The 14180-nt window shown below is 36.5% G+C and overlaps 1 protein-coding gene across 1 annotated transcript; it reads right to left on the reverse strand.

The window, feature by feature from the left end:
• Window positions 1-671: 671 nt before the first annotated feature.
• On the reverse strand, window positions 672-12598 carry LOC117818610. The gene is made up of 14 exons (XM_034691560.1): window positions 12462-12598; window positions 12119-12377; window positions 11934-12003; window positions 11558-11705; window positions 11379-11481; window positions 8607-8872; window positions 8267-8362; window positions 5865-5875; window positions 4010-4332; window positions 3470-3530; window positions 3081-3231; window positions 2879-2975; window positions 2280-2536; window positions 672-2196 (listed from the first exon to the last, which is right to left on the reverse strand). The coding sequence occupies exons 1-14, from the start codon at window positions 12495-12497 to the stop codon at window positions 1921-1923; spliced, it is 2154 nt and encodes a 717-aa protein (XP_034547451.1). The 5' UTR covers window positions 12498-12598; the 3' UTR covers window positions 672-1920.
• Window positions 12599-14180: the final 1582 nt, after the last annotated feature.

Raw genomic sequence — 14180 nt, forward strand, 5'->3', positions numbered from 1 at the left:
GTGAGGTCTCTGCAGCAGAGCCAGTCAGTTAAACTGAATGAACATCAAATCAAAATCCAATCAGTGAATTTTGTAAGACTGGGGGTCAATGATAATGTATCAATCATACCATGTGCAAAGCATTTTGAGGTTATGCTAAACACTGTTGCATGTAATAACCTAAGGCCCTCTTCTTGCCATTTCATGGTGAAAATGTTAAAAAACAAAACAAAGAAAAGTCATAAAAAAAATAACATCCCCACCTAGCTACTCATGGGATGTTAATCGGCTTGGTTAACATTTTTTATTAGATTTAATATCTCTTATATCTTGATATCGTTTTACCACTTGGTGGCACTGTTTCCCATGAAGCTCTTTTTCCTGAAGACAGCCCCTGCCTCAGACCAGCTAAACCAAGTCCAGAACTATTTCATAATGTTACCATGATGGGCATCCTGTGGATACTTAAAGCAAAGATCCGAGTAAGGTTTTACATTTTTGTATTCTTATGTATATTTATTTTTTGTATAAAATATTGTATGAGTAGTGTTTTATGATTTTGTTGAATTAATTCATACTATGTATTACAGCACTTGATCACTGCCTTTTTTTAGATGTATTCTGGCTGCACTGGTGGTGACAAGGAAAAAGACACATCACAAAGGTCACTTGTTATCACTTAGGCAGTTGGATATCATTTTAATCTCCAATGAACTATGATTACAACCATCAGACTCATCCAGCTTTTATTTTCCAGGTGGAGAAAACACACAAATCATACATTAAGGCTTACTGACTGTGTTAGAGTTAATGTTAGAGACAGAATCTCGTGCCTGAGAATTAATATCTTGGTTGGAGTAAATCATACTGTAATGAATTGATATTCCTTAGAGAGGTGGTATTGTGCTTTTTCATATTTTGCCAATAAATATTAAGTTACAATGTTGGATGTCAATACTAAACATTGGCAAAGTTTCAAAGTGTCAGATAAATGTATGTTGAAGTATTCATGGGATTATACTGCACATTTTGATATACTACTACTAAAACCATTACTCCTACTCCTACTCCTACTACTACTACTATTACTAAAATTATACAAAAATAATAAAAATAATAATTTGATATTTGATCATTTGATTGCATACAGAGAAGCCTGATCTAAAATTATTATATGAGCTTTAAATCATGTGAAGCTACTACAGAGGTATCAGAGATACAGCATAAAGCTCACCAATGAATGAAATACCCCCTTTAACTATTGAGAATCAGTGTTGTTTACAGATCTGCAGGGAGCCTCAGCACAGTGTGCATTCAGTCTAATATGATGTCTCAATTATTTCAGTATTATTAGTATACAGTAAGATAATGTAGGACTATGTAATACAGTTTTTCAGATCTCTGACCCGGCTTCCTTTTTTTTCATGTTAAGTTTTTACATCTTGTAAGTGTCATGTTGGTAATCTATTCAAAATTGGGGTAGTCTTCATTGCCCATGTGCATGGCTCAGGTATTGGTCTAAAATTGACTGGCTAACAAAGCAAACAGGCTTGGAATGAATGAGCTGCATTTTGTCTATGGTGTAAAACTGTTTGTGGTATCAACTCCAAAATAAAATATTTAATTTAGGATCATTATGCCTGTTTGTTTTTATTATTTATTCAAAAGAACTGAACAAATTCAAATTCATTTTCTTCATGACATAATAATCAACGTTTTAATATTCCTCAAATATCCTAAAAAATGTGAGGTCAATTTGAGAACCTCATCTACCAGAAATCAAATCATCAGTCAAACAGGAGTTGATTATGTCTAATTTTCCCTAAAAGTAAGCATTTTATATTTATTCTTAGTACTTTACACAAGAATCTCTGAGATGCTATAGTGTAGATAACTAGGACCAAGTCAAATTTGTCTTACCCTTTAAAGTGTTGTATCACACTAAGAATTAAACGCACTGTAGGATTTCTCATCCAAATTAGCCAATGTGGGGTACATGTGATGTGCCCCATAGGATGGAGGTGGAGCAGAAGGACCCGTGGTTGATGGGTTATTTGGGAAGTCGGTGCCTCTGTGCATGTCTGAGTTTGCAAATGCGCCAAATCCATAGGCAAGATAGGCAGGCTTCTGCTCCTCATCAGACCCTGGTAAAGCAGGTAGGATGATTATGGGGAACTTGATCTGGGGGTCTGATGCATATTTGACATCCAGGTAGACCTTTTATGGAGAAAAAGCATTTATTATAACCACAATGCAGGCTTGTTGACACAAACAGATGTTCTGTGAAGAGAGATACACACCCTGAGCCGGTACTCTGCTTTGATGATTTGGCAGTTTAAGATGGACACACATGTGTCGTATGGGATAGTGATGGTCCTTGTCACGGTCTGACCTGCAGAAGGTGGGATTGGCTCACCCACCTCTTTAAGGATGTCTTTGGTTTCCACTTTCCTCTTTCCTTTTGCAAAGTAACTGTACTTCTTATACAAACAGTACTTGGGCTTGATTTCACGAGATGATCTGTTCTGAATGGAGGCCACAACCTGTATGCCTTCCCCTGAAAAACACAGAGCTCATGCTTAATGACTTAGTCATGTCATTCATACCACAATACCCAAATTAAACCACTAAGTGTGCATTGAAAAGTTAACAAACTTTACTTGTAAAAAACAAAGATTGAATATGCTGTTGTTTATCCCTTTAACCTACATAACTTATTTTGATTATCTCTGTCACTAGTGCCATGTTAGTCATTTGTGTCTTATCTTTAGACCCTTTAAAGGTCCATGAGAAAAGGGACTTTGAGCTACACTTTAGAGTTTATCTTTCCCTGCAACCCACTATGAAGTTCATCTGCAATGGGAGTGTATCATTTTCAATCACACAGGATAGAAATTACCTTGATGATATCCTGTCCGTGCAATGTTTACATCCATCCCCACTGTTCCTGATGTGAAAAGTTTCATTTTCTTATCAGTGGCCTGTTGCTGTGGAGCCTGAGTGGACAATGACAAGTCATTTAGTAAACTGTTATTGTAGCAGAGTCAAGTCATACAGTAGGGTTGTTAGATGTGTGTGAATGTGTGTTGTCAGGAAGGCACCATCACTAGTGCATCGCCGTTTGGATTCCCACTGCAGATAAGGGTGAACTCTGCCTTAGCTTTGCTGTCCATTCTCATAGACCTGCTCAGATTGGCTTCCAGATTGTACTGAATCTTTCCATGTGAGCCTTTGAAGGAGGAAGGCAGGCCCCTGTAAGACATGACAATGTTATTTATAACAGCTTTTCAGTGGCAGTACATCACGTTTGTGAAAGGCGCATACCCACAGAGCATGAAGAAGAACTATACTACGTTGATCATGTAATGTGAAAATGAAAGACTCTTTACAGAATGACAAATTTTTTTAAATCAAAATGTGAAAGAAATACATATGTGTTTATATAAGACACTGATAAATAATAAAATAATAGTGGATTAAGCAAACTCACTGTGCAGGGATCTGGAAGGTGAAAGGATAGACATGGGACCCCTGGCCGACAGTGTTGTTACCTAAAAGGCAGTAAAGTTACATAATGAGGCCTAAATTACTGCTTAAGAGAGCTCAGAGAAATACATTGCAGGTAGACTACAATTATTGGGATGGTTTCCCACTTTGAAAGGTTGAATTGTTTAACAACTGCAGCATGTATTTGCTTAAATGCAGATGCTGGTACTAATTTCACATATTCATCAAAGTAATAGAAAATGAACACAAAAGGTTACCTTGCTGGGACTGTCATATATGCTAGTAAACACAATGGGGGACAACTTTTGTATGCATTAATATATATACATGGAGGATGGATTGATACAAATAAATAGCAGACAAGACAAAGTAAACTGGGTATTTAGATATACAAAAATAACCAAAACACAAAGAGTTAAATACCAGATTAAACAACACTTAACTTGGAGCTGTATATATTATATTCTAATTACATCTGGTTAAAGCAAATTTTTAAACTGAATGACAGAAGAAGTTCACTTACCCTGGTTTACCTGGATTACATCTTGTTTGATGCTGAAGTACTTCACTTTCTTATGAAAGGTTACAATTGTTTTTCCGTAATGCTCTCTCCATTGGACCTCTGCTTTTCCTTTCAGCTTCACACTGAGTGACTCTATTTTGCATTCTTTTGCCAGTTCTAATGTAATTTCCCCAGTGATATAATCCCCACTAGTGAAAATATTACTTTTGTTTATGGGTTTATACCCCACCGAAATCTTAGTGTCACTTGACATGACAAACTGTGTGTCCACCAAATAAGTGCCTGATAAAACAGAACTCGATTCTATATGTTGTGAGGTGTGTCTAAATCAGATAGCCACTCTGGTTTAGGTAATTATTAAACTGCATCAGAGCTATGAATCATGCTCACTTGTTACACTGGACTGAGAAAAGGTCTGAAAGCATAATTTCCTGGCCTTCTTTAGTTTGTGACAAATTATGGCAATGCATGTCAGAAAAGATACAGGGGACTGACAGGAAACATACATTTATGTGTAGTCTATTTCTAGACATAAAAACTCTCCAAACATTTTTTTCCTAACTGGTATGATAATGTGTTCCATAAAGTATATGGCCCAGTGATATCAGACTACTTGACAGCATCTTGATATCAACTGTGTGTATGTGGCTTAACATGATGTGAAAAAGCTGCCACCAAAAGTTACATGGCACAAAAAAAAAAAAAAAAGAGTATAACATTTTTATTTTATAGTTCATCTTATCTTTTGAAAATATTATCCTAAATATTTTGGGTTGATGTAAAACTCCAATCATGCTTGAAATGAAAATATATGCTCTTTCAGAGATTTTCTAATAAAATAGAACTTCAAAGTGGGCCAACAAAGGTCATAAGCATTTCTTAACATAATGTAAGGAGGTTGCTTCTTTTATGGACACCCTCAGTGCTGCTGCCCCCTACTGGACTGAATATGCACTGCATCCTTTCACAGTTAAGAGGCTTTCGCAAAACATAAAAAATGGGTGTTTTACATGATTAATGAAACAGGGGAAAAAAACACAGTATTAAATTCAACATTAGACAAACACAATAACTGTTGAACATCAAAGAGGAGACCTCCCTCCTGAAAACTAAGCCAATGTTGCCTATGTCGGCAAAGAAGAGTCCATTCTGATTGTAAGGTATACTATTAGTAGTAGTAGTAGTAGTAGTTTATTTTTCAATGTGTTATGCACCAGAAGGCTGCCCAGCCCACATGGACTTGAAAGCCGACAACATAAGGAGTGCAAATAAGATAAATTACTGTACATATCTGTGACCAAAAACTACCACACTGTTGCACCTTATACATTGGCACTTTGGCAAGTCACAACTATGACTTTACTAAATCAAATAAAGTTTCTTTCAATGCTGTTGAAAGCACAAACTGAACAAGTTGAAATGCATTGTTTGTAAACAGGTACTGAAGTTTATATTCATCAGGCATGGAAAACAAGTAACTAGTATACTTCTTCAACACAGTTTACTCTGAACAGTATTTACATGCCAATTTACATGTTAAGATGACAACAGCGTGTTACAAACAAGACAGATGTAAAGATAAAAGAAAAGTAAAACATTTCTGTATAAATCACCCCTGATTATATTTGTTAATATATCAATAGTACAACAGTAATTCATATCATATTATATTTTATAATTTCAAACAAGACAATTCTTTGGAAGTGAAGCTGGGATTTCACACACAGAAATAATTTTCACTTCACAGAAACAGAATGTTAACTGAATGCTAGCAGTGGATACTAGGATTACATCTTGGTAAACATCAAATATGGCTATCATTGGTTAAAAACATTCAGCTTTAATCCACCAGTACTCAGTCATATGCTACAACATAATAGATGTCAACACATGTTTACAATGGTTTAAAGTGGATCGAACACACATTGTAAAAACTATGAGACAGCCTGTCTAAAAGCAGTATGGTGCTATGAGACAGTTTAGGCAAGCTTTGTGTCTTTGGATTGTTTCCTCATACTGAAGAGTCATTATTAGTGTATACAAAAGCACTTTGGTGTATGTAACTTCAACATGACACTTTGTAACATAAAGGTGATATCTTGTATCAAATTTTGACAAGCACCGACAATAATTTCAAGTAGGTCTCAGAAAAACAGTTTTCATAAAAAGATCTGAAGTTTGATATCAATTTAAACAGTTCCCTGAAAACATACCACAAGTTTTAAAAAAGCTAACTTTAGTACAAGTACTGACATTAACACTATGAAGAGCAAATTATTATGAAATGGTGAGGACAAGAACTGCAGTGGTAAAAATGAAAACACATAGAACAGCATATCTCAATAGCACATAATGAAGTAAAGTGACGTAGACAACCCAGTGAGCCCTAACCAGGATTTCAATATTGAAATTTGGCTGAACACAGGCAGGTCTGGACGGCTAAAACTTAATTTCAACAGTTTTTCGTCCTGAGAAAATTCTATTATGAGCATGAATGTGTCTCCCAACACAATTTTTACTTACATTTCAGAAACATTGTTCATTTAAGCATTGGAAGGAGGTTCTTTGCACACACTGTGATATAACGTTGTTTTGTGCCAATTGTAGGCGGAGAGACACACTGATTTTGTTTTTTATATTTCCTGTTTGTTTTGGAGTTGTCCTTGGTCTGTGGTAAAACCCAGAGAGAATTTTTGAGTTGACATTATTTTTTGTTTAACCGAAACGGACTGAATTGTTGGTTAGGAATTCCGGAGTGGATTCTGGATTGAACGGACTGAACATTAATGAACACACACAGAGCTGTTTGTAAATTTTTGGTTGTTTGCATTGAGATACACTTTCTAAAATTGTTCTTTTTTTTTATTATTGTGTGTTCTTGCATTGCATGGTCAATTTGCCTAATTTGTATTGCTTGTTTGTTTGTTTTTGTATGGTTTTGACCAAAATTATTTTTGTTTTGCAATTGCAATTGCAAATTAATCTCAGCAAATATCAAACAACATCCCATAGTCTGTTAAGTAATGAGAAAACCACTTATAAAGCTCTCTGTAGCTGACAGTGATGAGTGCTGAACTCATCACTGGTGGGTTGTGCGTTCCACTCCCAGTCGTGCTTACAATTTTTTGATGGTGAACGTGATATCCTGTTCACTTTCATAATCATTTAAGGCACTTCATTTATCATAAGAAAAGGATTGGTATGCTCACTCAAGACTGCTCTAAATACTCGAAAAATACTCGGTGCTGACCCAAAGTGGACACTGTAATTGAAAAATGTCAGCACTTGCGATAAAGTTCAAAAACTTTGAAAAGAAAAAAGACGCATTTCAGCCTGAGGCTTTAATCAGCATCTCACCAACAAGGTGGGTGAGTCCAATTTATCAGCGATTGTTGCCAGGTGACTCAAAAACAAAAGAGTATGTTACATAATGATACAAAACGGTACAAAGTAAAGTAGAGTAGACGCAAGAATCACAAAAATCCCACAGAAAAAAATCACAAAACATCCTGATATCCTCTCCACTGTGCAATTGAAAAAATGGATCACCGAAACACAAAATTTAAATATTACAAATATTACAGGAAACGGGAGAAACTACCAGACTTCTTTCTCCTGTTTACTGTAATATTTGCATTTTTGTATCTTGGTGATCTTAATTTTTCAATGGCACAGTGGAGAGGATGCAGGGACGTTTTTTCGGGATTTTTTCTGTGGCTTTTTTTTTCTTCCTGATTCTTGTGTCTACTTTACTTTGTACTATTTTGCTTCATTTATTAGCCACAGTTTAAAAATCGCCCTTGATATGTGTGTGAATGAGTGATGAGTCATGTGACAGGAGCAGATCTCCTGGGGGTAATATTGTCTACACATAGACATTGAATTAACGTCAACATACCAAAAGATACTGAAAGTAAACGTTCACTTTTGAACCATTATTTGACGTCTTTTCGACATAATTTAGATGGAAAAATGCTCACTAGGTAAAAAGAAAACTAAACGCAGCAGCCGAGGAATTCCAGAATGAACAACAGAGAAGAAGATAAATCTAAATACAAAAGTTATTTCAATGTTAATATTTTAATATAACTAATACTGCACTGTAAATGTGCTGTGCTAAGTGGTAGTGGTCATCCCTGAATAATGATTCTCTCCCATCAACAAGTCAGAATGATTTTGTGTGTTGCCAAACAGAAAATAAAAAGAATCCACAATCATGCAACATGAAGCAATATGAGAGATACACACATCTACTCACGAATAAGGCGGAGGTTGAGTGACTGCTGAAGGGTCATACAGGATGATAGGAATCAGCACAGTGAGGTCGTGAGAAAATCTTGCACATAGGCTCACCTAAAGGGGACACAAGAAAGAAAAAAAGCTAAAGAGACTAGAAATTGTTTATGGGGCTGCTTTTATTAACCAGGTGATAATCCGATTTTTTATCTATTGAAAATAGAAAATGATAAAAAAAAAAAAAAAAAGGACACCACTTTTAAACTATGTTTAGAAGTATTTTAGCATCAAAATAAAAGTACCAAATATATGTTCTAAATAACTCAGCCAAAGAGGAACAATCTATCTTTCAGTTACCAACCTCAACGAAGTAGTCAACTTCAAGGATGCTGCAGTTGGAGATTGAGAGCGGCGTAGATGGGGGAATAGTCAGCATGATGTCATTTTGCACATTCGAAGTGAAGGCACTGACTGGATTTCCAGTTAAATTCACCAACTTCTTGATTAACATCATATGACTGTGCTTGCTGAGGGTGTAGCAAACCTGCTTCTGTTGCAGTGTGACCTTTGGTGTCAATATCCGTGACGAGGTGTTGCTGAAGTCACAAATTATTTTAACAGTTTCTCCTGGAAGATGAACGGACAGAATTTGGATGTGATTAGTTTGATACCAGGTCTGAAATCCTCAACATCAGAGAGACGGATTTAGGGATGGGCAATAAAACAATCTAAGTACGGGGTACGTGATTCAATTTATGCTGATAACATTGAGAAAATTATTACAGCTTTGCCCAGTATGGATGGATTATGCAGCCAATCACAAACAAAAATCAGTAATAGCAGCCAGTTAGACTGCAGTTCTCTTCCTTCAATAGAAATAAACTTGGAAGTACAGACTTACTTCCTACTACAAATAACTTTTTTGAGCAACAGGAGGATAGTGAAAAGAGACATTGTTTCTGTGAGAAACAAAGTGTAATGAAAACAGCACTAAGTGGTCGTTAAAGTGAGCCTCAGTGATGGACTACTCAAAAGGGATGTCCCAATCCTGATCTCAACTATCAGATTTGACCCGATCTGGGCGTTTCTTAATTGATCGGTGATCAGCATTTGGGTCGATCATCTCATCCAATCATTTACATCCGCTGTCACTGAACACAATTTGCAGCTGGACGTGCAAGTGTAATTGAGCGATCTGAGTTTGCTTAACTGTGTATACATAATGAGAAAATAATAAATGGGACATTGATGTAGAACTCAAGCCATGATTTAGATTGTATTGTAGAACACACTAAGGATGCACCGATCCGATTCTGGTATCTGATATCGGCCAGACTGGACTCAAAAAGCTAGATCGGATATCGGTGACAAGGGGCCGGTATATAGTGCCGATCCATAAGGCAGATCTATTCATCTCAGTTCTATGCTTTTCTGTGTTTACAACAGCCATGTGCGTCTCCTACATCAGAAGTGCCAGCTGGTCTGTGCATTTTTGCCCGGTGGACAATGATGGAAGATAACTACAGAGGCTCAGCAGTTTAGCTGCATGTAACGCTTCTTTTGCTAAAAACTCCGCAGGAAACCTGCCACATGTGCAGCGGTAATGTTTAGACGGATGGCAGTCGCACTGGAAAATATAATGGAAGTCCAAAGGAGGAAGTTTACGTCAGCTGTAGCCAACTGCAAAGAAGTAAGAAACCTTCTATTAATAGATCCAAAGTGTGAAAAAACAGACAGGTTATTGGATTTAATTGTTCCGGATCCTTGAAATAAAGGGATTCCAGCCTCTGGTTTAGCACTTGGAACCCAGGTACAGTTCACCATCATGTAAATGATGTTTTCTCATACAGCTCATACAGAATGCTGCTGCTGGAGTCCTAACAAGGACCAAAAAAGTAGACCACATCACTCCAGTTCTTCGATCTCTACACTGGCTTCCTGTCTGTCAGAGAATAGACTTTAAAATCCTGCTGATGGTTTATAAAGCACTGAATGGTTTAGGCCCAAAATACATTGTTGATCTGCTGCTACTGTATGAACCACCTCGACCTCTGAGGTCATCAGGTACTGGTCTGCTTTCAGTCCCTAGAGTCAGAACGAAACATGGTGAAGCAGCGTTTAGTCTTTATGCACCACATATCTGGAACACACTCCCTGAAAGCTGCAGGTCCGCTCCAACTCTCACCTCTTTTAAATCAAAGATTAAGACTATTTTATTTGCCACTGCCTTCCTATCTTAGCTTATTTTAACTCACCTTAAATTAAAATTTTAATGTAATTTTTAATATATTTCTAATTTTCCTTTTCTTTTCTGTTTTATTATATTTGTCATTTTAATTGCGTTCTTTTATGCCTGTCTGAATGTCTCCAATGCTTTTAATGTTTTAATGTAAAGCACAATGAGTTACCCTCATGTATGAAATGCGCTATACAAATAAAGCTGCCTTGCCTTGCCTTTCTGACACTGCTCTGCCTGAACCCCAGCCTACCTGAACATGTCAGCTCGTTTGCATTATTTTGTGTCATGATTCTAATTTTAATGTGTTTCCCGCACACAAATGATACCGGGGCGGGGTGCTAAAGTTATACTTCCGACCGCCGGGATCAGATCGGATAGTATCAGTATCGGCAGATACCAAAGTCCAGGTATCGATATCGGTATCAGGACCTAAAAAGTAGAATCGGTGCATCCCTAGAACACACGTGTGTTTAATACAGCAGAGCTTGTAAATAAGATTAGGAGTTTTACAGCAATGCTAACTGGATTAAATTGAATGGAATAAACATGTTTTAGTTATTTTTTAATTACTTATTTTTGTGAAAGGAAAAAGAGAATTGAGAAAATAACTAAAGTAGTGTGTAGCTCAACTCTCTTGCCTCTTGTGCAACTACTATATAGGCAAACACAAGTATTGGATCAGGACTGTATCAGCAAATATTCAATATTAAAAAAGCTGATCGGGACATCCCTACTACTCAATGATAGTAGCTGGTCAGCTCACTGGACAGCCTTTGTTAGCTGAAGAGCACAAATACTCCTTAAAACTGTTTGCACTACCAAGTTCTGATATGTATCAGTCTAGAATCATGTATTTTTGCCAGGCGCCCCAACCTTGATGGATGGATACATTACCAGGGGTAAAGGCTTTCTTTTCTGTTCTAGCCGTCAGACCGATGGGACCAGACGCACAGCAAAGGCAGCACAGAGTTGTCCTGTTGGATCCTGTGAGAGGAGCCTGCAGAGACAGAGGGGACAAATGAATGGGCTCAATCAAACTACAGTACAATTAACCTGCAAAGGATCACACTTACCCACAGCTCTGGCTGGGTGGTATCAATGCGGTTTACAAAGTTCAGCTGAGCATCAGTGTCCTTGGACAAATGCCAGGGCCTGTTGATGCCTACTGTCAAGGTGTATGTGATGTGTGCACTAGGCCCCATATAGCTGGGTGGGAAGTCTCTATATCAATGCAAAAAAACAAAATGACATTAGAAACAACAGCCTATCCATATGCCCTGAGATAGCATGGTACAGAGTAACATTGATGTGAATTGAGTTTAGTTCAAACTGATTTATTGTTTATCCTATCTCTACTGACAACCAAAGCACATCTGAGTGCACCATGAGACATCGGATTTCAAAACAAAGGGACCCAATGCCACAAAGAAGAGAAGTTGCCATACATACCCCTGTGGAAGCTGACATGAAAATGGATACATGTGCGTGCCAGGCTGTAGTTTTGGCCCCACCCCAGAAACTAAGAAAAGAAAACAGACCATGTGACACTGTTGGACAACAGATTAACTTTTACAGCATTGATTTAAACGGCATGCACACATACACTGTATACAATAGCGTGCACATTGGCTTACTACTACTGCTGGTTTCCTGCAGGATGACGTTTTTCAATTTGAAGAAGTCCAGCTTCGCAGAGTAATGTCTCCTTTTCCCCTTCCCAGCACTCCTCGACCAGTGAACCATCGCCTTTCCTTTCATTGCCATGGTTATAGATGTGACTTTCGTCTCCTTAGTGAGCTCGAAAGAGATGTGTCCTGTCACCAGGTCCCCACTGGTAACAGTGTTCCTCTCATTTAAAGGGTCGACTTGGATGTTAAAGTTCTTTATCGTTGGCTGCAACATCGTTGGTTTGGAGTCAAAATAAGAACAGTTCGGTGTAAATAAGGTCTACTTTAATAAAAACAAAAGTTTACCTACAGTGAATAAGAGCATTAGGTCAAAGCAAAGGAGCATGAGAAGCACACATCTAAGCGCTTAAAGTCAGAAAATCTCCACCCACAATACCAACACAGCGTAGTCATTGTATTGCGCAGGCGCAGGGAATGCCAAAGGAACCAGCCATGACTTCAGGGCGTAGCCAAGGCAGCAGCGTTAATGTTAAATCTCCTGTGAAAGAAAAAACATGAAAATGTTAAATGTTTGCTTGAGTTCAGAAAAAGAATGAAAAAGTTAAAAAACTTATCTTGGGACTTGAAAAAACATTAAAATTTTTCACTGTTTCATGTTTTTCAATTCAGATAAATGTGTGTCACTTATTCATGTTTTTTTGATTAATGGCAATTTTTTTTTACTTTTTCATGTTTTTTTGATTAATGGCAATTTTTTTTACATTTTCATGTTTTTTCACTTCAAATGAAAAAAAAAATCACTTTTTCATGTTTTTTCACTTCAAATGAAAAAAAATCACTTTTTCATGTTTTCCGCTTCAGATGAAAATTTTTCACCTTTTCAGGTTTTTTTGCTCCACTTGACAATTTTTCACATTTTTATGTTCTTTCGCTTCAAAATATTTTTTTCACTTTTTCATGATTATTTGATTAATGACAAAATGCTTTCACTTTTTCAGTTTTTTTCTCTTCAGATGACACTTTTTCACCTTTTCTTTTTTTGCTTCAGATGACAATTTTTTCTATCATTTTCATGTTCTTTCTCTTCAAAATATTTTTTTTTCACTTTTTCATGTTTTTTCTGCTTCACATGAAAATTTTTCACTTTTTCATTATTTTTCGCTTCAAAATAATTTTAGTCACTATTTCATGTTTTTTCTCTTTGGAAGAGAAAATGTCACTTTTTCGTGATTTTTGATAAATGATGACATTGTTTCCCTTTTTCATACTTTTTCACTTCAAAATAATTTTAGTGACTATTTCATTTTCGCTTCAGATGAAATTTTTTCCATTATTCATGATTTTTTGATTAATGGCCCTGTGAGGAGTTTTGAACTGGCTGAGAAACAGACTGAAAATAATACAGCTGCCTCTTTATGACTGTCAATAGCAAACAAGACCATCAGAAACAACACTGACACCTTCTCTGTTGTCATTTTGAGTGCCTGAAACCGCCCTGAGGGGGACAGGTGTCAGACCAGATGATGGACATCTCGCTTCAGAAAAAGCCTTTATTTTACTGTTTTCATGGAAAATAATCTCATTCCCGGATAAAGTTGACTGTTAAAAGACAACAGGATGAGGTTTTTGTTGAAAACATTACTTTTGCATGTATAGGACTTTGTCCACAAGGGGGCGCCAGAATCGATACAAAACAAAAGTTCCTCACTGCAGCTTTAATGACAAAATGTTTTCACTCTATCATGTTCTTTCATTTCAAAAGATTTTTTTCACTTTTTCATGTTTATTCTCTTTTGCTCAAAACGTTTCACTTTTCATGTTTTTTCCGCTTCAGATAAAAAAATGTTGACTTTTTCATGTTTTTTCGCTTAAAATGAAATTCTTTCTCTTTTTTCATGTTTTTTTCTCTTTAGAAGAAAAAATTTCACTTTATTTATGATTTTTTGATTAATGACGATTTTTTTTTTATTTTCATGTTTTTTCACTTCAAAATAATTTTAGTCACCGTTTCATGTCTTTCGCTTCTGATTCATTTTTTTTTACTATTTTATGATTTTTTGATTGATGA

This window comes from Notolabrus celidotus, chromosome 9 (genome assembly GCF_009762535.1).
Source record: "Notolabrus celidotus isolate fNotCel1 chromosome 9, fNotCel1.pri, whole genome shotgun sequence".
Lineage (NCBI taxonomy): Eukaryota > Metazoa > Chordata > Actinopteri > Labriformes > Labridae > Notolabrus > Notolabrus celidotus.

What these genes read in the sequence shown, in the direction of transcription:
- LOC117818610 (XM_034691560.1), bottom strand. Translation starts at nt 12,497, where the DNA reads ATGCTCCTTTGCTTTGACCTAATGCTCTTATTCACT. An exon ending in ACGGCGATGCACTAGTGATG is followed by an intron (nt 2,976 to 3,080) that starts GTGCCTTCCTGA and finishes TTGTCCACTCAG; the next exon opens with GCTCCACAGCAACAGGCCAC. An exon ending in AAGCAGAGTACCGGCTCAGG is followed by an intron (nt 2,197 to 2,279) that starts GTGTGTATCTCT and finishes TCTCCATAAAAG; the next exon opens with GTCTACCTGGATGTCAAATA.